This window comes from Schistocerca cancellata, unplaced genomic scaffold (assembly GCF_023864275.1).
Source record: "Schistocerca cancellata isolate TAMUIC-IGC-003103 unplaced genomic scaffold, iqSchCanc2.1 HiC_scaffold_739, whole genome shotgun sequence".
Classification (NCBI taxonomy): domain Eukaryota; kingdom Metazoa; phylum Arthropoda; class Insecta; order Orthoptera; family Acrididae; genus Schistocerca; species Schistocerca cancellata.
The window spans coordinates 5,581-28,714 of NW_026046750.1; the positions used below are offsets into that span (position 1 = coordinate 5,581).

The 23,134-nt window shown below is 37.7% G+C and overlaps 1 protein-coding gene across 1 annotated transcript in view; it reads right to left on the reverse strand.

Moving 5' to 3' along the window:
• Positions 1 to 271: 271 nt before the first annotated feature.
• The window catches only part of LOC126141692 (ATP-binding cassette sub-family C member 2-like), a gene marked incomplete at both ends in the record, with an annotated part of 49,971 nt that continues 27,108 nt past the window's right edge, over positions 272 to 23,134 (reverse strand). The window contains one exon of the mRNA XM_049915280.1: positions 272 to 492. Coding sequence (XP_049771237.1) covers positions 272 to 492 — 221 coding nt within the window. The remainder of the gene's footprint in view (positions 493 to 23,134) is intronic.

Consider the following 23,134-nt stretch of genomic DNA (forward strand, 5'->3'; position numbering starts at 1 on the left):
TCATTTTTCGTATAACAAACAACATTTACTTAGCACCAAGCATTTCGTTTAGCTGCAACGAACACCAACACAATTCACATACACATTTACATTAACTAACACTGAAGCAATAATGTAAGAAAAAAAGTGTATTTTATTTTGATTCTATTTTTGAAAACTCATAGACACATATTTCTATCTACTGTTTTCAAAATGATCCCATTAATTTGTACCTTACCGAAAAACTTTAAAATTTCTGATTACAGAAGGGGGCAAAAAAGAAAAAAATTACCTCAAACAAGCAATAGAGACAATCAGAAATCAGCTGGGGCATCGTAGTGTCCAAGACATCAACATCTTTTGAGAAGCGGCTCATTATTCGACCAATGGGTGTTGTATCAAAGAACATGAGCGGTGCACGCATAACCCCGTACAACATCGCTGCATGCATTGTTCTGGCTGCATGCCATAAGCCCAGCAGTGGCAGCAGATCAGTTAAGTAGGAGACAAGAGCTGCAAGGAAAAACTATCTCCAGCATTCATAGAATAAATTTATGTCCCCAGAAATTTCTACACACAAAAAAATATGTATATGATCAGCAACAATATATCACTACCCCTTTCAAAAGCCATGGAAGATGCAGTGATTGCTAGAACTTTAATACAAGGTTTTTATCACCTGCAACATTAATACCATGGGTATCATGAATGCCAACATAATCCAACACATTTTAAGACTGCACAATCTATGCCTCTACCAGGAGAAAAGAAGACTTTTTCGTTGTCGACAATACAGCAATATGTGTAACTTAAATTTTAATGGAACCTATATTTAATTTTCTGCTGTAGTTGTTTTCAGTTTTAGTTCTTACATATAGAAGTGTCAAACAGAGGTTTCTAAGTAACCTACAAAGTAAATTTAAAAATGGAAGGCCAAAATACTTTATGGTACATGAAAAGTTGGATGATAATCTCTGGGTCTACAGTGATGAACCAAAGCATTATGATCACTGCCCACCATGGCAATGCCGCATGATGGCAATACGGGAACTTGACATGCTTAAGGAATGTCTATAAGCAGAGCAGAGGCAGATGAGGAATCATTGTAGTAATGATACGGGCTGCAAATAGTGAAATCTTCCGACTTAAGCAACGTTGACAAAGGGCAAACGATTATTACCCAGAGCCTGTGAACGAGATCTCAAAAATGTTGAAGTTGGTCTAATGCTCATGTGCTACAGTTGTGAACACCTATGAAAAGTGGTAGAATGGCAGTGAAACTACCACTGGGTGGTAAACGGCTGGAGATACAAGACTCTACATAACTTGGGGTTGAGAGGCTACTCTGCTTGGTTATGTAGGGTGTATGGTAACCTGTGGCACTTCTGACACAAGAGCACAATGCTGGTGCATGCACGTATTTTTGAACACACCATTCAGTGCACATTCTGGAACTTTGTGCCACTACAGATGACCTCTGTGTGGTGTCACACTGACGCAACAACACTGTCAGTTACAACTGCAGTGAACATGGGATCATGGATCAATGGAAATTTATCAGCTGGGTAGATGGATCACGTTTCTGGCCACACCAGGTCGACGGTCGACGACACAAACGCCAGGATCCAGGTGCACAGTGGCTTGAAACGTGCACCATGCCACATGCGCAGACTTGTGGAAGCAGTATTTCTCTTGCACTTGCATCGGACCTGTCATAGTAATCAAAGACGACATGCCACCATCTGCATCCCTTCATGCTCGATGTCTTCCCTGATGGCGAAGTGATGTTTCAGCAGTATAATTATCTGTGTCTCGATGCAAGAATTGTGCTGCAGTGGTTTGAAGACCTGATAGTGGACTCGTACTGAAGTCTTGTCCACCAAATTTGTTTGATGTTAATCCACTGGAACCCATCAGAGTCTCTACCCAGTGCGATTATCACATACACAAATCAGCGGAGTGATATTTACACAAATTACATGACCTCTGCATACACATCTAATGCCACATATCTTCATAAGCCTACCAATAGACTTTTGGAACTATGATATGCAAAATAAGTGATGTATTTCAACCCAAAGTTGGATTATGCAGGTGGTCATAATGTTTTGGCTCATGAGTGTAGAAAACCCACGTCCATTCTGAACATTCAAAAGCAATAATAAAGTGGTAGAGTTAGACACTGACAAACACATACACAAACACTAGTTAGCATGATGACAGCAAATGAATATTTATGCCTGACTATACAATACATTTGAGAGATTCATCAAGACCTGCATGATGTTCTTCACTATCAAATGCATTATTAACATGAATAGGACTTAGGCAAGGAGGTGTAGTGATAATGACAATGTATTCTAATTTTGTGTAAGTTATGTTTGCATAACTGTCTACCAATTCTGGTTCAGGGTTTCTGTGGCTCTCCTACAATAATTCAGGTGAGCAACTGCAGAGTTCCCTCAACAGGCCCAACTTTTGTGTTACCAAATCACTGCACATTCTGTAATGGGAATATGCTAAATTCAAGACTATCTTCTTTCCTTAACACCTTCAATGCCATGTGCATCATATTTGGCGCACATTGGTTTTTCCGTTTTCGCCATGTGCATCATATTCAATCATGTGAGGGTTCACGAGTATTTACCTGTGTTGCATACACGATCACACCAGCATTGAAATCATATGGGTGTCACAATATACCAGCCAGTGGTAAAAGTATTCTGATTTTGGTTTTGTAGTGGCAGCAATGGATGACAGGCAATTGTTACCTGTTTACAGTGCAGCGTCAGTACATGTTGACTGCTGGCACGACATTTTGTTTGGATACATGGTGTTTGTAGTGCGTGTTTTCAGAAATATTTTGTGGATGTTCTGTGAAAAATAGGTTCACAAGAGGAGATAATTGGAAAATGGTTGGAGGAATCGAGTTTATCTGATGAATCACTGTTTGGAAGTGGTAGTGACTCTGACCTAGATTACTGAGCTCATTCCTTGAGTCAGAGTAGTAATGAAGATGAATTAATTCATTGGAAGAAATAAAAGGTACATGAACAAGTTACAAATAATATGTCTACAAATGGGGAAAACAAAGTTTCATCTTCCACTGATGAAGACAGTGAAAGTGCGCTGTCATCTGAAGAGATCTCTTGTGCTAATGGGCTCCCTACTTCATGAATGAAGTAGTCTGACGTACAGAGAAACCTAAACAATTTTTTTTCTGGTAACTGTGGAGTAAGCAATGCACTTTAGGACAATTTACCTGAAGATATTGCAGGAACAACAACACCACCACCACCACCACCACCACCACCACCACCCCCCAAACCACCCCCCAAGACTGACTTTATGGAGTGATATAAGCATTGATGATCTGAGGAACTTTATGGGGTTTATATTGTGAATGGATCTTGATCATAAGCCAAGAATGGAGGATTATTGGTGCCATAGATGAACATGACAAGATGTTCAAAATTAGGAAGCTTGTGAATCGTCTGGACACAAATTCCAGATAGCTTTCATTCCAGGTGAAGCTGTCTGTATCAATGAAACAATTGTTCCATTTCATGGAAGGTTACAATTTTGTCATTACAGTTCCTAGAAAATTGTTTCAAATATGGAGTGAAATTATACAAAGTGTTTGCTGTAAGTGGATATACTTGGAATGTTAAAGTGTATTGTGGAAAAGTCGTTAATGCTATAGACGTAACAACAGCAACTGTTTTAGAGTTTAGAGTTTATGGAGTCGCTTTTGAATTCTGGAAGGAGACTCGATGTAGATAACTTTTACACCAAAAATCATCAGTGGGAACACTCCATGCAAATAGAAGGGCAAATCTGAAAACTATCATCACAAAAAAATTTGAATGGGGAAATGGCGGTTGTGGAAAGCAACTCTAAGGTTTTTGTTGGAAAGTGGTGCGACAAGACAGACGTCATTTTTTTGACAACCAAGCACAAACCTGAGCTTGTGGCAATGAAAACGAGGAGAGGTGAAGTGAAAAAACCAAACACAATTGAGGATTACAACACAGCCAAACTCTTCATTGATCTTTCAGATCAAAAGAAAACCTATGGCTCATGCTTGGGGAATTCAGTGAAGTGGTACTGCAAAGTGGCCTTTGAATTACTGTTCAATAATATTCTTGTAAATGCTCATACTTTGTACATTCGAATTACAAAACAAAACATGAGTGTCTTTGCTTTCCGCAAGACTATTGCAAATGCATTACTCGGGATTGATGATGATCAGGAGACATCAATGAATGGCAATCACAAACAGGTTGAAACTCCAATGAGATAACGTTGTAACAGCTGTTACCACAAACTCTCCAAAGCAGGTGGGCAAAAGCATGCTATCAAACATAGCAAGCAGGTGTCACTGAAATTCCAAATTTGTCCTCAGAGTTTCACGTGCATTGACTTTTTTTTTTTTTTTTGCATAAATATGTAAAAATGTAAGTTTCTTAATTTGATAATTAAAGCAATTATGTAACAGCTAGTTGGAGCTTTTACCTATTCCTCAGGTATATGAGTGTGCAACAGGAGTGATGCACATGGTCATACAAAGCTGCTAGTTGCATCATAAGTTTAAAATGGGCCATGTGCACCATATTTGATCACACCATATTTATCAGGTTAAAACCAATTTTTTACTACTTCATGCATGATCAGATATACTAACTTTAATGTTTTAAAATAATGTGTAAAAAAAAGTAATGGCCAAAATGTTGCCAGCAGTCAAAGTGTTAATACGATAAAATGCTTCTTCAAAAAGTAGAAACTAATCTGCAAAAAATGAGAAATAAGAATGTTGTGTTAAGTGAACAGCAGAAATAGGTATTACATATTTAAGGAGGGATGTGCTTGTAACACATACTCTCCTGTTATCAAGAAGTGTGCCTACAATATTATAGAAGAAGTAGTAAAATTTTATGTGGTACGAAAGCTTTAATGTTTCAAAACTTTTTTGTTAGCAACTAGTATAGGAATTTCAGGACCTTTAGCTATGAATCTAATCTTAAAACATCTGAAAATTTAGCTCTGTGTGTTCTCTACACTGTGAGAAATGTATGGGCTAAATATCAAGGCATTGTATCACTGATGTCCAGAGAAAAAGGTACACGACTGCCAGGAAAATTTAATTTCTGCTTCTCAGAATGCTCCAGAACTGTACTCTTGGATTATATTCGTTCTCAAGATCTGTCTTGCAACTTCTTCTTTTTGTCTTGTTTCCTTTGCTAGGTCCTTAACAGCTATTTCAGCTCCAGATACATGACAATGGTTATCCCCAAAGTTGTTATTTTGATGTAATCTGACAATTGTTTACAATATTTCTCTCTGTTCTGTATTGGTTATGAACTAAACTATGCTGAATTTCTAAGGTGGTACAGTAAATGTTTTCACCAATAAATCTTCAGTGTCAATTACTTAGACCAAATAATCTGCTTTTACATATCTTGTGAATGTTATGTTACGTAAATCTAGAAATGCTTTTGAACAGATACATCATAAGAATTTACTGTATAAATGGGTAAGTGCATAAGCTTTTAGAGGAATGACCAAGTTTCTGTGCTAAACTTGCTACCTGTGTCATTCACAATTTTGTAAAGGATTCCCCCTGAGAAAGCCACATGCGACATTTAAAATTCGTTATGTAGTGATAAAAAAGAAAAATTGCCACACTTCTGTTCTCTGTGACCTTGTGAAAGCCTCATATTCTACTCTTAAAACCAAAATGTTATAGTAACCCTTTTGCTACAATGGACTCTTCACTTGACAGAAAAAACTTCATTTTTGGAATAAAACTAAACTTAAAATTGGTGAATATACAATGTGAACTTCCTGAGGGTCTTCACAGGTTCCACTCCTGTTATGAACTGACTGAAATGACTTTCCAATGACTTAAGATTGGCTGAAAGTCTCTGGACTCTGCTGGTGCTACAGAATTGCTAATCAAGTGCTTTAACAGCAGTTGACAACAATGGTTCCACAAAAAAAAAATTTGAAACACTGTGCATAAAATTCCTTGGGGCACAAATGGATAAGAACTAACTGGAGATAACAGGTACATAAACTTATCAAGAAACTCCATTCTGTATGTTTTGCTCATAAAAGTATCTCTCACTGTGTTTACTCAAATACAAGTGTGTTGGCTGGCTTGTCATATTTCTACTCCTTGTTGTTTTATGGGATTTTCTGGGATGGTGCACCTGAGGTACAAAAATTACTTATTTGCTACGTGGTAAGAACATGGTGCAAAGTAGGTAACTACAGATCTAAAAAGTAACAACCCATTTCACTTTAACTGTGATTTGCACAGTCATAATATCAGAGTGAAAAGTAATTTTCATGTAGACTGTGCCTTCCTGCCTAGCATCTGTAGTGGAGGAACATGCATTAATGCAGAAGTCTTTAACAAGATCCTCTTCAAAACAAAGTAAGTTCAACTACCATTGGAAAATAAGCAACAGCTTTCTTGAGAGTAGCAATTTACCTAATATTTTTACTAAGCTACATTTAACAGCTTAATCACAAGTAATATTAAACAGTATACTGACAGTTTAATGTCAATACCATGTAAAAGTCAGGTTTCTATGGGTTGCAACTCACCTATTAATGAATATGTCATCTCATTCCAGAATCCTTCATATGATCTACTGAACATAATGAATGAATAAACAAGATAACCAATCAACCCCAGTTCCTTGGAACTTAAGCCACAGAACATAGATGTATGAATGGAACTGCTATTATTAATCACAGGGTCTATCCAGATACAAACATTAAAAAAAGAGCAAGCGAGCGAGAAAACTTTCACTGTTCTGTATTATCCCTGACATAACACAATGCTTTTATTTTTCTCAGAAATTTTTATCTTATCAAGCCTATATACATTAGCTAGATTGAGAATCACTATAAATTCCACTAAAGAAGTGATGTTAAAACTAAGAATAAACTGTCCAGTTCTAGAGCTATTCATAGTTATAAGAAGAACAATATACTGAAAAGAATAAGATCAAAGAAATATTTTCCAACTTATTTGCAGTTTTGTGCTATTTGTTACTCAAACTGAGAAAAAAAACTAACATATGTCACATACAATGGAAATTCTCTGTGCCCAAGCATGAGGGCAGCTAAGTATAAGATTATCTGTCATGCACCACAGCAAAGGACTCAGTGCACAGCAAAGCAGTAACAAGATTGGTGCAACACAAACTGAGCAGATTGTGCAGCACAGCAAGAAAGCACTCTGAGCCAGAAGCATGCAAATCTACTAAAGAGAGGGAGGGGGGAGGGAGGAGGAAGAGAGGGAGGGGGGAGGGAGAGAGGGAAAGGGGGAGGGAGGGAGGTAGGGAAAGAGGGAGGGAGGGAGGGAAAGGGGGAGGGAGGGAGGGAGGGAAAGGGGGAGGGAGGGAGGGAGGGAAAGGGGGAGGGAGGGAGGGAAAGGGGGAGGGGGGAGGGAGAGAGGGAGGGGGGAAGAAACAGGCAGTGGCGGCGGCAGCAGCATCAGGTGGCTGACACAAGCAGCAGCAGTGAAGTAACCGATTTCGTGACATTTTACAAGTTCCTTATTAGGAGCGAATTGTATAGTTTCCATCTGCATACTTTAGTAGTTTAGTTTCTTGAGTTTCTGCATATTAATTTAAAATTCGACAGACACAGTTCTCATTTTTTCATTTGCATCTGAAGGTAAACCAATTTTGTGACTTAACAAAAGGTCAGGAGCAAATTATTTAGTATCACCTGAGGGCTTCAGTAGTTCAGTTTTTTAATCTCTGTGTGTTAATCTAATTTATTAGATGCAGTTCTTGTTTTTTCTCCCATGTCTGCAGCATGTCTCTATTACCCTTGTTTGTGTAGTTTTCCATGGTCTTTAGTATGGATATGGACTGTGATTACTTGGTGCACTTGTGGGCCAAGTTAGTGACATTTCACTCTCAACTCCAGGCTTTTATGGCTTTGGTTACACACCTCGAAGCTGTAGGGGATGGGTATCATTGCTGTGGGCTGGCCATGAGGATTTAATGGATGTCCAGCATATATGAGTTTGTCTATTGGTCCACACCGGTGGCCAGCCCAGTTACTGCTCCCACAGAGGTTGAGCGCTCACCTACGGTTGTGTGGGGGGTCACATCAGGGTATGGCAGATGGTGAAAGACTTTCCCTGAGAGTTAAACATAATGCCTACATGGTTAGTCTGACAGAGTCCAGGTGCTGTCTGTGGCTGACACTGTCCCTCAGCCAGAGGCAGTCGCTTGCCTTGTTTCAGAGGAAACCTCTCAGCCTTTAAGATCTGAGCAATCACAAAGGGTGGGATTATTGGTAGTTGGGAGCTCAAACGTTATTGGGCGCTTAAGAACATGACTACCTGGGGAGGGGGGGGGGGGGGGGGGGGGGGGGAGAAGCCAATGTGCACTCTGTGTGCATACCAGGTGAAATCATTCCATACATGGAACAGGTCCTTCCAGATGCCATGAAGAGGGGTCAACCAATTGCAAGCGGTGGCTCATGTCGGTACCAATAATTTATGTCATTTTGGATTGGAAAAGAGTGTCTCTAGTTTCGAGCAGCTAACAGAAGTGGCAAAGGCTGCTATACTTACTTGTGAGATGAAAGCAGAGCTTACTATCTGCAACGCAGTCGACAGAACCAATTGCGGATCTCTGGTACAAAGCTGACTGGAGGTCTCAATCAGAGGCTCAAACAGTTCTAAGACCATGTAGGCTGCACATTCCTCACTTGTGCTGTAGGGTGGTTGGGTTTCAGGTTCCACTGAACAGATCAGGAGTACACTACAAGCAGGTGGTGGTTTCACTGGTAGTTGGGAATGGGTGGTTTTTTTTTTTTTATGTTAGAGGGTATAGGAGAAACACAAAAAAGGGCTTCCATCTCAATGGGTGCAACTCAAACAGGGGAAGAATGTAGAACCAGGAACTATTAGCATAACAGCTGTAAATGGTCATAGTTGTGTTGGGAAAGTACGAGCACTAATAGAAGGCTCTGATGGTCAAATTGATACAGGCACTGAAAGTTGGCTAAAGACGAAATTTTTCCGAAGAACCTAACGGTGATCAGAAAGGATAGACTAAACACAGTTGGTGTTAGAAGTATTTTATCTTACAGCAAAATTGAAGAAGATAGTTCCTGTGAGTTAGTATGCACAGAGGTGATTCTTGGCAGCCAGAATAAAATAATAATTTGATCCTTTTATTGACCACCTAACTCAGATGATACAATTGCTGCAAGGTTCAAAGAAAACTTGAGAAATTTTAAACATGTACCTGACTTATACAATTATAGTTTGTGTTAACCATAATTTACCTTCAATATGTTGGCAAAAAAACAGGTTTCAATCCAGGGCTATGCATTAAAAAATCATCTCAAACTGGGCTAAATGAATTCTCTGAAAATTATTTCATGCATTTAGTTCACGAGCCCACTCTAATAGTAAACTGTTCTGCTAACAAACTTGACCCCTTATCAACCAATAATCCTGAGCTAATAACTAGCATCAACACAAATACAGGGATTATTGAACACAAGATTCTCATAGAAAGGTTAAAAATTGTAAGCCCCAAATCCTCCAAAAATAAATGAAAAATATACCTATTAAAAGAAGCAGATAAAAATTCACTTGATGCCTTCCTGAGAGACAATCTCAACTCCTCCCAAATTAACAACATACTGATAAGTGAAGACCAGATTTGACAAATTCAGAGAAATATCATTGCAGCAATTGAGAGGTTTATACCAAATAAATTAACAAACGACAGAGCCAACCCCCCTTGGTACACAAAACAGGTCAGAACACCGTTGCAGAAACAATGAAAAAAGCATGCCAAATTTAAACAGATGCAAAATCTCAAAACTGGCAATCTTTTACAAAAGCTCAAAATTTATCGCAGACTTCAATGCTAGATGCTTATAACATTTTCCAAAACAATGCTTTTTCTCGAAACCTGGCAGAAAATCGAATGAGATTCCAGTCGTGTAAAGTACGCTAGAAGCAAGACACTATCAGTGCTTCTCTGCGCAATAGCAACAGAAATACTATCGACGACAGTGCTGCCAAAGCAGCGTTACTTAACACAGCATTCCGAAATTCATTGCCCAAAGATGACAAAGTAAATATTGTAGAATTCAAATCAAGAACAACTGTCAACATGAGTAACCTCCAAGTAGGTATCCTCTGCTTAGTGAAGCAACTTTAATCACTTAGCAAGATCAAGTCTTCTGGCCCAGACTGTATACCAGTTAGGTTCCTTTCAGAGTATGCTGATATCATAGCTCCATACTTACCAATAATATACAATCATTCGCTCGACAGAAGATACGTACCCAAAGACTGCACAGGTCACGCCAATATTCAAAAAACATAAGAGTAATCCACTACATTACAGGCACATATCATTAATGTCAATATGCTGCAGGATTTTGGGACACATATTTTATTCTAACACTATGAATTACCTCGAAGATAATTGTGTATTTACACATATTCAACACTGATTCAGAAAACATCGTTCTTGTGAAACTCAACTAGCTCTTTCTCCATACAAAGTACTGAGTGCTATTGACAAGGGATTTAAAATTGATTCTGTATCTCCAGATTTCCAGAAGACTTAACACTGTACTACACATGCAGCCTGTAGTAAAATTGTGTGCTTAGGGAATATCATCTCAGTTATGTGACCCAATTCATGATTTCCTGTCACAGATGTCACAGTTTGTAGTAATTTACAGAAAGTCATCGAGCAAAAACAGAAGTGATTTTGTGGCATTCTCCAAGTTAGTGTTATAGGTTCTCTGCTGTTCCTTACCTATATAAAGGGATTAGGAGAGAATATGAGCAGTCAGATAAGGTTGTTTGCAGATGATGTTGTCATTTACCATCTAATAAAGTCATTGGAAGATCAAAACAAATTGCAAAATGATTTAGAAAAGGCATCTGTGTAAGTGAAAATTGGCAATTGCTCCTAAATAATGGCAGGTATGTCGTCATCCACAAGAGTTCTAAAAGCAACCTATTAAACTTCAGCTAAACAATAAATCGGTCAAATCTAAAGGCCATAAATTCAATTAAATACCTAGGCATTACAATTACAAACAACATTAAACAAAACATACACTGCATTTTATTGGCAGAATACTTAGAGAATGTAACAGATCTACTAAAGAATCTGCCTACACTATGCCTGTCTGTACTCCCTTGGGATCTGACTGGATAGGTTAACAGAGTCCATCGAGAAAGTGTAAATAAGAGCAGCACATTTTGTATTATCGCAAAATAGGGGAGTGTGTGTCACTGAAATGATACAGGATTTGGGGTGGACATCATTAAAACAAAGGCATTTTTTGTTGCAGCGGAATCTTGTCATGAAATTTCTATCACCAACTTTCTCCTCCAAATGCGAAAATACTTCGTTGATGTCGACATGCATTGGCATAAACAATCATCATAATAAAATAACTGAAATCAGAGCTCTCACGGAAAGATATAGGTGTTTGTTCCTTCTGCGTACTGTTCGAGATTGAAACAACAGAATTATTGTGAAGGTGGTTCGATGAACACACTGCCAAGCACTTAAGTGTGATTTTCAGAGTACCCTTGTAGATGTAGAAATTCTTTATCTACTAGCTGTTTGTTTTTTAGGTAAAACAGAAATGTTAATTCTCACTTAATTCACATAAGCGTGAGTGCCACAAAAAGACACCTAAATTACCCAGTATTTTCACTGCAGTTAGTAATTTAGTGCCTTGCCATAGTGGCATTTTTTAAATGTAGCTCACTGTCAATTGCAGCCTCTGCAGATACTGGTACCACAATCTACACTGGATGATGAAAGGAAACAGTCTAATTTATATCATACCAGTTTTTTTTGTAAGATCCCTGGCCGCCTCCTTCCTTGTGCAACTTTGCAGTGAATAGTAATTCCAACTATCCCACTCAGATTTCTAGTTGGACAGGACACAAAATCAGTTCTTTTGGCAGTGATGGGATGAAGGAGAAATCTGAACTTCAAAAATGAAGAACTTACAACATGAATTACCAAACCAGCAATTTGATCTTTCAAAAGACTACTGGAAGGTTAGATTCTGGTAATGTTCTTACATGGCATTAACTCCAAATCTGAAGTTTATTGATGTAACACATAAATATAACTACATCATATGTGTAAAATTTGGAAATGCGTCTGCAGGGAACTCTACACATACAAAACAAATGGTAGATTACAGCAGAGGTGTGTGTAAGAGTGTAGAAATGGAAGGTGGCTATATCTGAAGGTGTAAAATCAGTAACATGACAAACTGTCATGCCTGTTCAGTGTTATCAGGAGGTAGATATGGTTGCCAAAATTGCAAGATGTAAGGTGGCTGGTTCCACTGGACACACATGATCAGATTCCTTTATGTGCACATTAACCACAGCAGCCTGCCAATGTGAGATCTGAACCTCAGTCACAATGCCAAGTGTATGATTCTTTATTTAAAAAAAAGTTAAGCATAGCAATTTAAAGAACTCTTCGAGCCGAAACAAAGGAGCCTACATTAATATGAACATCTGATCCCAAAGATAGAACAACATAAGAACTACTAACCTGCCCTTCATATCATGAAAGAATGTAAAACTTTTAAGCAAGACACCTTTATGTATTCTTTTTTGTAGCTAAAAATCAGTAATATTTTAAAGATTCAGAGAAGTATATAGTGTGCGAGTATGTAATGAGACGTAAGTTGAAGATTTGTGTAATTTGATGTACAAGGCTTCGAGGTACAGTGTAAAGCATTAAAATGGCAAGCAAAAATTTAGTTTTGCTGTCTCAATAATGATAATGTCATGGGATCACAAGTATAAATCATTGCACATGCTGTGTGATATAGGTCAGTATTTTTGGTAGACAGCAGCGGTGATGAACAGTACGATAGAATTTAAGTGATGCACAGTGAGATGTGTATGGGGGATGTAAGATTTAATTCCTGATCTCTCAAACTTCGTAAAAGCCAGAAAGCTGTTGGATGTACAATCATTTGTGTTTATTTTGACTCAGTTTATATGAGACAGTGAACTATTTTTGGTAAAGTTTGAACATTCAGACGCCAAAAGTATGTGACTTACTCTTTAACATGCTGTCTTATGTTGAAAATCAAAATTGGTGAACATTTACCTCCCACTGAATTTAGTCTGAAATCCTAGTCAGTTTTGTTACTATTATTATTAATAATACACAACTATTGAGGACAGTTAATTTCCAGTTGGAATAAACAAATGCTAACAACGCCTCTCAGCATCCCTCAAGCCCAATAATCAATCATAATTGAAAACTGGAAAATTAAGATGCAGTAGGAAAAGGGGCAAGTCTTCCAGACATATACAGGCTATATATTATTGCCTTTTTTTAATCCTGCACGTTTACAACGTGTTTACAACACTGACTTCGGTGTGAAACGAATGAGTATTTGCTCACATATGAAGAGGTGCTGAAAATGCTTTGAACTGGGAGCAGGATTTAAAATCAGCAACCAAAGCAGTTATAGGATTAAGAATAATTCAGACTCAAAGTATTTAAAAAAGCCACAAGATACAATTTGCCACCATATTCTGTCTGGATTGTTTTTGCATAATAAATATTCTGTAACATTTCTAATAATCTTCACGACGCACAATTATTAACACCATCTGATTGTAAGAAATTCTTCTCAATTTCTCCTTTCACTGTCACCATTGGTTATGATGAAGCAAGTTTTATATTAGCACTGAACACCAGCATTATTGTCACAAATCTATCATAACAACACTGAAAACTTTATAACTCTTTTTATACTTGAAAACTGCCAAGAAAAATCATTTTAGTACCTTATGAGTATGTACCCAGTTTGCTTCAGTTTTGTGCAGTAATAAACCTATACACATACCCCGAAAAAGCAGTTCACCAGACCCCTTATGTTATGTGGTAGAACAGTATCCAATGTGTCTATATCTTTAGAGAATCTATTTATAATCCTTCCGACAGGTGTTATATCAAAAAATGATAATGGTGTCCGCATTATATTTGAAAGCAAACTGTAGTGGATGATATGGGCAGCACTCAGAGCACCAATAAATGTAGTCAATGATGACAGGAGTAAAAAGATTACTGAAACAAGCACACAAAGAACACACACAATGAACAGAATAGACAAACAATTCAAATAAAATAATATTCATAGACTTTTCTTAAGACGTAATCACAAATTACAGGAACTTCACAAAATTTTTCACTGAATAGGCATTTAATATCAGAAATGAGTAGGCATTAAACAAATATCAGAAACAAAGTAAAGAAGAAAAATTAAGATATTTTACTCTTACCTGCTACTGAGATGTCTATCAAGTCCTTACACCAAAAATAAAAATGTATTAAAATATCACACAATACGTAAGATGCTGAACATGTTGCAGACCAGCACTATTCCTAACAAGAATGTAGGTAACAAAATTGCTTCAATGTTACTGCCCAATAGGTGTCCTCCCAATTATTTACCTAAAGTACACACGCACACAGTAGATTTTATCTTACCAAGAATGATCACTGTGAATAAAAATTATAAATGAATTGATTCATTTCATATCTCTGAAAACTCTCCTCCACTATAGTATTTACAGAATTATGTGTAAAAGGAAGATAGTAAATTAAACATGCCCACATGCCCTCAAATAGATATCCTGTTTCCCAATGAGTAGTTTGTTACGTACCAAGCCAAGCAACCACATTATTACAAAATGTGTATCAAAGAAACTCACAAAACACAAGCAAACACTTAGCCACAAATCTCAATCCTTCTGCAGTGGTGAAGGAGAATAAGGCAACACTTCTATCAATCTTTGGAAATAGCACATTTTATGCCAGCTATTTTTCCTGCAGCTGACTGTGTATCAGAGTTGTTATTTTTGAAAGAAGAATACTTCCAATAAAATTTCCAAGACGTGAGTCACCTTTGAATAAACTAAGAACCATGGTAATAAAAAATCCAGGAGGGGAACGTAGTAACTACATAGGGTGAATCCCTGCTCTATTGACTAAGTTTCAAAGGTTGTTCAGGGATATTTATTATTATTTTGATATACGTAGCTCAAAGTCTCAAGTGGCTCATTACAGAGTAATGATGTAATCTGGTATTATCAAAGTTTTAAGCCTGTTAAGCTTTAGCTAAAACATGACGGACAAAAAGCAACCCTCAGCTAATAAACATTTGCAACATTAGAAATGACTATCGATCATACTTCAATGCGACATGACAATCACCATATGAAAAAGCCAGTGAATCCAAACATTAGCTTTTTCCAGACTACTGTCCATAACACTCTTATGGCCAGACATTACTCACAAAAAGCAGCCTTTCTTCACAACACATATGTGCTCAGTTTTCAGCTTGGGCTAATGTCAGTTATAAATACTGAATTATTGACAAGGTAAGTTGCTACAGCCAGTATTTGAAATTTATTGCCAAAGGATTACCCTAAACAATACAACACAATGACAACAATGGACAAAGACAGCAGCCCTTTGACAGTAAAATGCACAAAACATTTAGGAAAGACTGACCCCTCACTGTTAACTAGAGAATTTAATGATTACCAAGAAAAACTGATGAATCCAGGAGTTAAAGTTATTTGCCAGAGTGTTATCCACAACATCCACATCCTTACTAAATCTACTGATTATTCTGCCTGTTGGTGTGGCATCAAAGAAACTCATAGGGCTTTTCAAGATGTTTGTTAGCAGGTGATAATGCATCCTGCCTGCTGCTACTATAGAACCAGCTGCTGTTGATGCTGCTCTACACAGCTGTGTTAATGCTGCAAAATCAATGAGAAAAGCTGTTTACTTCATAATGCTTATTAAATTAGTCAGTTCAGATCAGAAGTGTATTTTTAATACTGAGTGACACTGCAATTCAAAATTTTGCACATGTAAAGAAATGTAAGGTATAATTCTCTTTAGTCAAATATTTAATAAAAAATAAATAATTGATTTTCGTATTTTTCACCAATTAATGAACATCCAATTGTTTGTGGTACACTGATGAAGATTTCTGCATATGGAAATGTAGAAACAGTACACCCAATTACAAGGACATTCTAGGTGAAGCCTTTGGTAAAACCTTTAGCAAAACAGCATTTTTTTGTGTGTGTACAACAATGACTCATCTAGCTTCACATGTAATAATTTAAATCTGTAAGGGTCTACGAGTTGCATGCAGCTGTGCGGTACATTAACATGCGCTCGCCAGCCAACTTGTCTGGAATGCTGGCGATTCGTTTGGTCAGTAGATGCGCATCCAGCCGCACTGTGATGGAGAGTATGTGACTGGCCGCTGTCTGCAGTGGGCAGTATTAACTAGCGCGGCCTCGGGCGCGAATATGTCTTTTCTTGGAGCCTTTCGATACGACCGTAACTAGCCGGTGTTAGGACATCAGACACAGTGATGATGAGTGCGAGTAGTGTGCGTGTGTTATAATCCGCCTTCGTTAATAAAACTGTTTAAACTTACTTATCGTGTTCGTGTATTGCCGCACCTCAAGAACCCATCGCTTACAAATCCTGACAAAATATTTGTGTAATCATCATCCAGAGAAACAACACAAACAACCCACTTACAGAAGTGGTGTCAGAATGGGGATAATTATGGAAAATCTACAGTCCAGAAGAGGCGCAGTACAACGTGAACTTCAAGTAGCAGCAGCAGCAGCATGAACACCTTCCGACTATGCGGGGACATCCAACGCTGGAATTCAGGTTGGCCTACTCCAGTTTGGCTAGAATATGAAAGGCAGTGATGGATTTTTATTTTACATTTGAGTGACTGACGAAATGTCACAAGCCAGTCAGACTAACGTTGTCGATCTACAAACTGTTATTTGGCAGTTAAAAGCAGAAAGAAGCGAACATAACATTCTGAGAGACTTGCCAAATAATAGTTCATGCAGTTCAGGTACAACAACAAATAATTTCTCATTATTGCCATCAGTACCAGTGTTTAGCAGGAAACCCGAAGATGATGTGAATGCGTTTTTTCGCAAACTTAAAGGTGCCTCCCTGTTAGTATCATGGACAGATTCTGATAAGCTAGTAGTTGCCAAATTAAGAATTCAGGGAGCAGCACAAGATTTCATTAGCGCAGAGCCTACTTGCGTGAAAACAGAAATTACAATGAGTTTAGAATGATTGTTGTTCAGAGATTTAAACATAAAAATGCAATCAGATTTTACAGATAGCAGCTTCACAGTTTGCGAATGTGACGAGATGAATCTATCTAGCAGTTTGCCAACAGAATTCAAAACATCAATGTTCAAACATACGAGTTAGTAAAAGATGAAAATGAAAATCGCATTCAGTTGTTCGAAGCTGAACAGAGATCCTTGGATACATTCATTCATGGGTTGCATGGAGAGGAAGTAAGCAAAGCTGTTCGATTCGCATGATGTAAAATGTTTCAGGAAGCAGTAGAATCAGCTGTTGGTTTCCTTTAAGCACTAAGACGACCGAATGAGATGCAGAAACAAGAACGCAGAACTTCCAACAGAACAGTACAATGTTAAGATGCAGTAAGCAGGGTCACAAGCGTAAGGATTGTAAAGAGAATCGAATCTGCTATCATTGTGGGACATTTTGAGAGATTGTCGCAACAAGAAGAAAGATAATGTAAACAACAGACTATCTGCCAGATCTTTAAATGAGTACGGGGACATACGGGCCACCACTCCACCCGCCCCGTAACAGAGACAGTGATTCCTGTTAGTTCCAGCAAAAATCAGACCAAAATTGACTTCGTGATAGGTGCTGCATATCGTGGGAGAAACATCAACCTACTTACTGACACACGAGTCAGACCTTATTAATGTAGTGTTGCACAGATAAACAGGATAAATTGAAACCGCCGCTATTAAAAGTGCGAGGGTTAAACGGAGGAAAGCTACGTAACCATGGAGAAGTTGACGCAGAATTAGTTCTTGGCCAAGGCCAAGAAGAAGATGAAGATGAGGATAAAGATAAACACACAGCAAGGGTGCAAGTAGTTTCAAATAACGAAACACGTTATGACAGTGTACTTGGATTTGATTTTTTGTCCGCTAACGAGGCAGAGATATTTGTCGCAGAAAGAAAGATCGGACTAAGCTGAAGTAACTACAACCTAGGAAATCATTCTTCAGATTGTACTCAAAGGAGCAGCAATACTGACGTCATGGGAATGGATCACCCAAACGATGAATCAATTCAAACTGAGTCCATGTACAAACTGACCAGCCTCAGCAAATTCCCAAGGGAGCAGGAAAGACAGTCTACATTGAAGTTAAGTCACCCCGATGCAAGGAAGGAACTTTGTTATTAATTGAGCGATCTGAGAAAAGTGAGTTACTGCATACAATGCATTGTTATGTTGCTAGAAGTGTAGGTGTCGCTACAGTGGTGAGACAGAATGTCGCAAAAGTCCTGGTTACAATAACGAATATGAGCAATGAGGATGTTGTTTTACAAGAGGAACAAAAGTTGCTGAAGTGTCAAACGTAAGTAAAAGTGACATAATACAGATTCCAGACAAGGTAACAAATGCCCAGTTATAAACACAGATTTTTGTAACAGTGCCGCAAAATTGCAATGAGGGGACAAAGTTAATAATGAACTGAAGCGCAAGTTTTGGAAAAAGATAGAACATTTGACAGTTAATGAACAGGAGATTTTAGTGCCTGTTTTGTTGGAATATGCAGATTTATTCCGAGAACGTGCACAGAAACCTTACCGAATACCATTTAATCAAAGAAAGTAGGTAAAAGACATGATTAAAGAACAATTAGAGGCTGGAATTATAAAACCAAGAGATCCTTCAGACCCACCGTGGTGTTCACCTGTTGTAATTGTAAAGAAGAAATCATTTCCTGGAGAACCACAGTTCCGTTTTTGTGTTGATTACAGATCTTTGAATGTTGTGACCACACCCAACATTTACCCCTTACCAAATTTAGAGGAAACCTTGGATTACTTGAGCAGATGTCGAATTTTTTCAGTATGTGATTTAACAAGTGATTATCACCAGTTAACAGTGCATCCAGATGATCCAGCGAAAACTTTATTTGTAACAGCAACAGGAGTATGCAAGTATCTTCGTATGCCGTTTGGACTTTGTAATGCTCCAGGTACATTTCAACGCCTGATGGATTCAGTTTTACGAGGGGCCCCCAACACAGGCACTTGTTTACCTTGATGATGTAATAATTTTTGGTGAAAACATGAAGCAGAATACTTGGAGACTACAAGCTGTTTTTGAGTGTGTAAGAAGTGCAAATCTGTCTTTATCAATAGATAAATGTCATTTTGCACAACGTAAAGTTAACTATCTTGGTCATGTTATAACCAGTGAAGGTGTTCAACCTGATCCAAAATTAATTGAAGATGTAAAGAATTTTCCTGAACCACATAATTTGAAAGAACTACAATCATTCTTGGGATTGTCAAATTTCTACAGACGATTTATAGCCGGTTATGCGAATATAGCACGTCCAATGACACAGCTACTGTAGAAAGGAGTCACATTTAATTGGTCAATAGAATTCAAAAAGGCAACGGAAGAACTTAAAACTGCTCTAACCACAGCCCCAGTGTTAGGCTATCTGGATTTCAGTAAACCTTTTATTCTTTTAACAGATGCATCCAATTTTGCCGTAGGTGCAATCTTGTCTCAAGAAGTTGATGGTCATGAGTATGCAATCTCATTTGCTTCCAGACAATTAAATAAAGCAGAATGTAATTATACTACTACTGAGAAGGAGCTTTGTGCTTTGGTGTAATACGTAACAGATGTTTCTTAATGGAAAGAGAATTTACAGTTATTACAGATCATGCCGCACTTAAATGGTTATTGAGCTTAAAGGATCCAAGTTCCAGATTGACAAGATGGGCATTACGACTGAGTGAGTACCAATTTAAGGTTATTCACAACATGTGAATGCTGATGCAATGAGTCGAAAAGTCAATGTTTGTGTTACAATGAGTTGAGAAGAAGAGTTAAAGACAGCTCAGGAAGAAGATCCACAATGCAAATTATGAAAAAATGATCGACGTTTTGTCAAAATAGACAGACTATTGTACAAAATAACTAGTAAAGGAAACCGCCTAGTTATTCCAGAAAGTATGAAAGAGCAAATGATGAGAGAGCAACACAATTCTTTATTATCAGGACATTGCGGTAGAAAAGCATACAAATATTAAAATAGCTCAAATGTTTTGGTGGCCGAGCTGCAAAGCTGACATTTTCGAGTTTGTTTCACGATGCGATTCCTGTAACAGACAGAATAATGTAGGAAAAAGTAGAGCACCATTGTAAGAACTGCCAGAAACAAGTGAATCATTTGAACAAGTAGGACTAGATATCATAGGACCATTGCCTAAGACGGCAGATGAAAACAAATATATATTCACAATGTTAGATCATTTCTCTAGATACCTTCTCATGATACCAATACCTGATTAGAGCACTGAGACTATAGCTAAAGCTTTTGTGAAAGAATGGATTCTTTAAGTTTGGATCACCATTAAGTATAATTAGTGATCAAGGAATGAATTTTATGAGTGAGTTACTTAAACAGCCTTGTAAGCTCATGCAAATAACTCAGTTAAGGATTACACCAGCACACCGTGAAGGAAATGGAAGAGTCGAGCAAGTCCACAGAACAATTATTAAAATGATTAGCCATTATGTGAGCAAACATGACAACTGGGATGTCTCTCTACCGTACTAAGTAAGTTGTTACAATGCCAAAATGCACAGCTCAACTGACCAAAGTCCATATGAGATAGTCTATGAAAGAAGAATGCATTCACCCCTGGACTTTGCACGATCGACTGCCGGAATCACCAATGAACACATAAGGGATCCAGCAAGCAAGCTAAAGGAAGCATGGAGGGGAGTGAAACAGTGGAATCACCAATCCTTTCTTCAGCAAGCAAGACAACACGACCGGCAAGCATCAGTGCCACAGTATCGAGTTGGGGATCTTGAGTATCTGAGTAACATGGTGTTAAAGAAGAGTCAAGTCAAAAAATTTAAGAACTTTTGTGAAGGACCATGTCCAATCTTGGAGGTGTTGTATCCAATCTTGGAGGTGTTGTCACCAGTCACTCTTAAGCTCGAACTGCCCTTTCGTTCGACTGTCATTCATGTGAATCGTGTAAAGCTATTTCTGGGTAGATTTCCTGTAGTATCGCAAGACGATGAGGACCAACTGAGAGGCAGACCTGCTGTTCTCAAATACAGCAAGCGAGAATCACGAGGCGCAGTCCAGACTCCAAGGCCGAGGCATCGCCACGTTCCGAGCGATCCTGTTCCAAACACCCCTACAATCTGCGTAAATGTGTGAAGTGTGCGAGTGTGCAATGTGTGTGCTTATTTCAGCCATGTGCTTATGTGAATGTGTTGTGAGAATTTAGTATTGAAGCTATTGCACAAGTGCACGAGTGCACAAGTGATACTGAACATTTTATTCCACAGGTTACCACAAGAAACTCATTTATTTTATGTTCATTGTTAACTCTAATATTTAGAACTAATTAACCATGTTCATTTTTATTCTAATGCTTGCTATGACAGATTATTCTACTAATGCTGCAGTAATAGTACCACAGAGTACAGGTGTTTTGTTTGAACCACGATCAGACACGGTAGTTTCAACAAGTAATACAAAACTTGTCCTCAAGTACAATATGAGTAAAATCCAGCAACAGTTCAAGTCTATAAAGAGGCAAATTGATCCAATTCATTGTGTTAAGGGTAATGATACAATTTTGGAAATGGGAACATCTTGATATAATAACTGGATCACACCCAAACTACAGGTAGAGTCTACATTGGCTAATTATGAACAAGAGAATTACTGTTTTTTAAAGCTTTTGCCACACAAAACTTTAATTAGGCATAATTGTGCCTGATTTGATTTTGGAGGGAGTATCCTTCATACTGTATTTGGTACTTTAACTAGTCGAGATCTACTGGAAGTTACAGTCCAGTACAGATTCAACTAACTTCTCTAATGAAATTATTGTATTAAAGAATATGCAAAGAACCATTACTAACCACACAGTTTTCATTGAAAAGATCGTAAAGCAATTTATCTCACATTTCCATGTAATTTGTAATGAAATGAACGCAAATATCCAAGAACTATTCCAAGGATTAAATGCTGTGAGTGCACGCTTAAACACTCTTTTGTTAAGGATTACTGATAGTTCATCAAATGCTAGAATTGATGCCCTTAACTTAAGAACAGTCTTAGAAAGTAGTTCAAATGATTGAGCAGTGTACAGCTACACCCAGAACAATTTTTACAGATCCTACTATCAATTGAACGAAAGCTAGATTCAACATATACTATGATTTACCCTGTTAAACTCTCACAATTTATATGCTTACTACAAGTTAACCATCACACACTCTTTAATGATTGAAGATGAATTAACTGCCATTGTTTCTATTCCCATTGCTAGATCAAAGCATAATTTTGAAATGTATATAATTACCCTGTGAAATGGAGACAGGCAGGTATCTATGTAAAGTATGTACTGAATGATTATCTACTGATCAGCAAGGATCGAAGATATTTTGTGCCCCTAAATGAAAATGATTTGCATATGTGTAAATATAGTCATAAGTTAATTTGCCCTGAATTGGCAGTATTCTTGGACAGTAGAGTATACAGCTGAGAGAAAGAATTGTTTATGAATCAACCCCTAAGAGACGATTGCCCTAGAATTTTAATGCCTCTTTATCATCCATTTCTTAAATGATGTTCTGAAGGTATAATTTTCTCATTTAACTCCACCCTCGATGTCACATTTACATGTAATAACTATGATACAACTGAGCTACCCTTTACACTAAAACTGAACAATAGTGGATTATTCTTGAATGCCACACATTGTGATATATCATGTGAACTATTTGATATGCCTAGTGTGTTGCCAACTACATTTCATGCAACTGGACATTTGCCATTAACGAGAATGTTACCTGTTAGTTACAATGATGCATACATATTAACATATGAAAAGCATTCCTTATCAAGTTTTGTTGAAGACAATAATTTAATTAAGTCCTTTGATTCCTCCAGTAATATTAATGC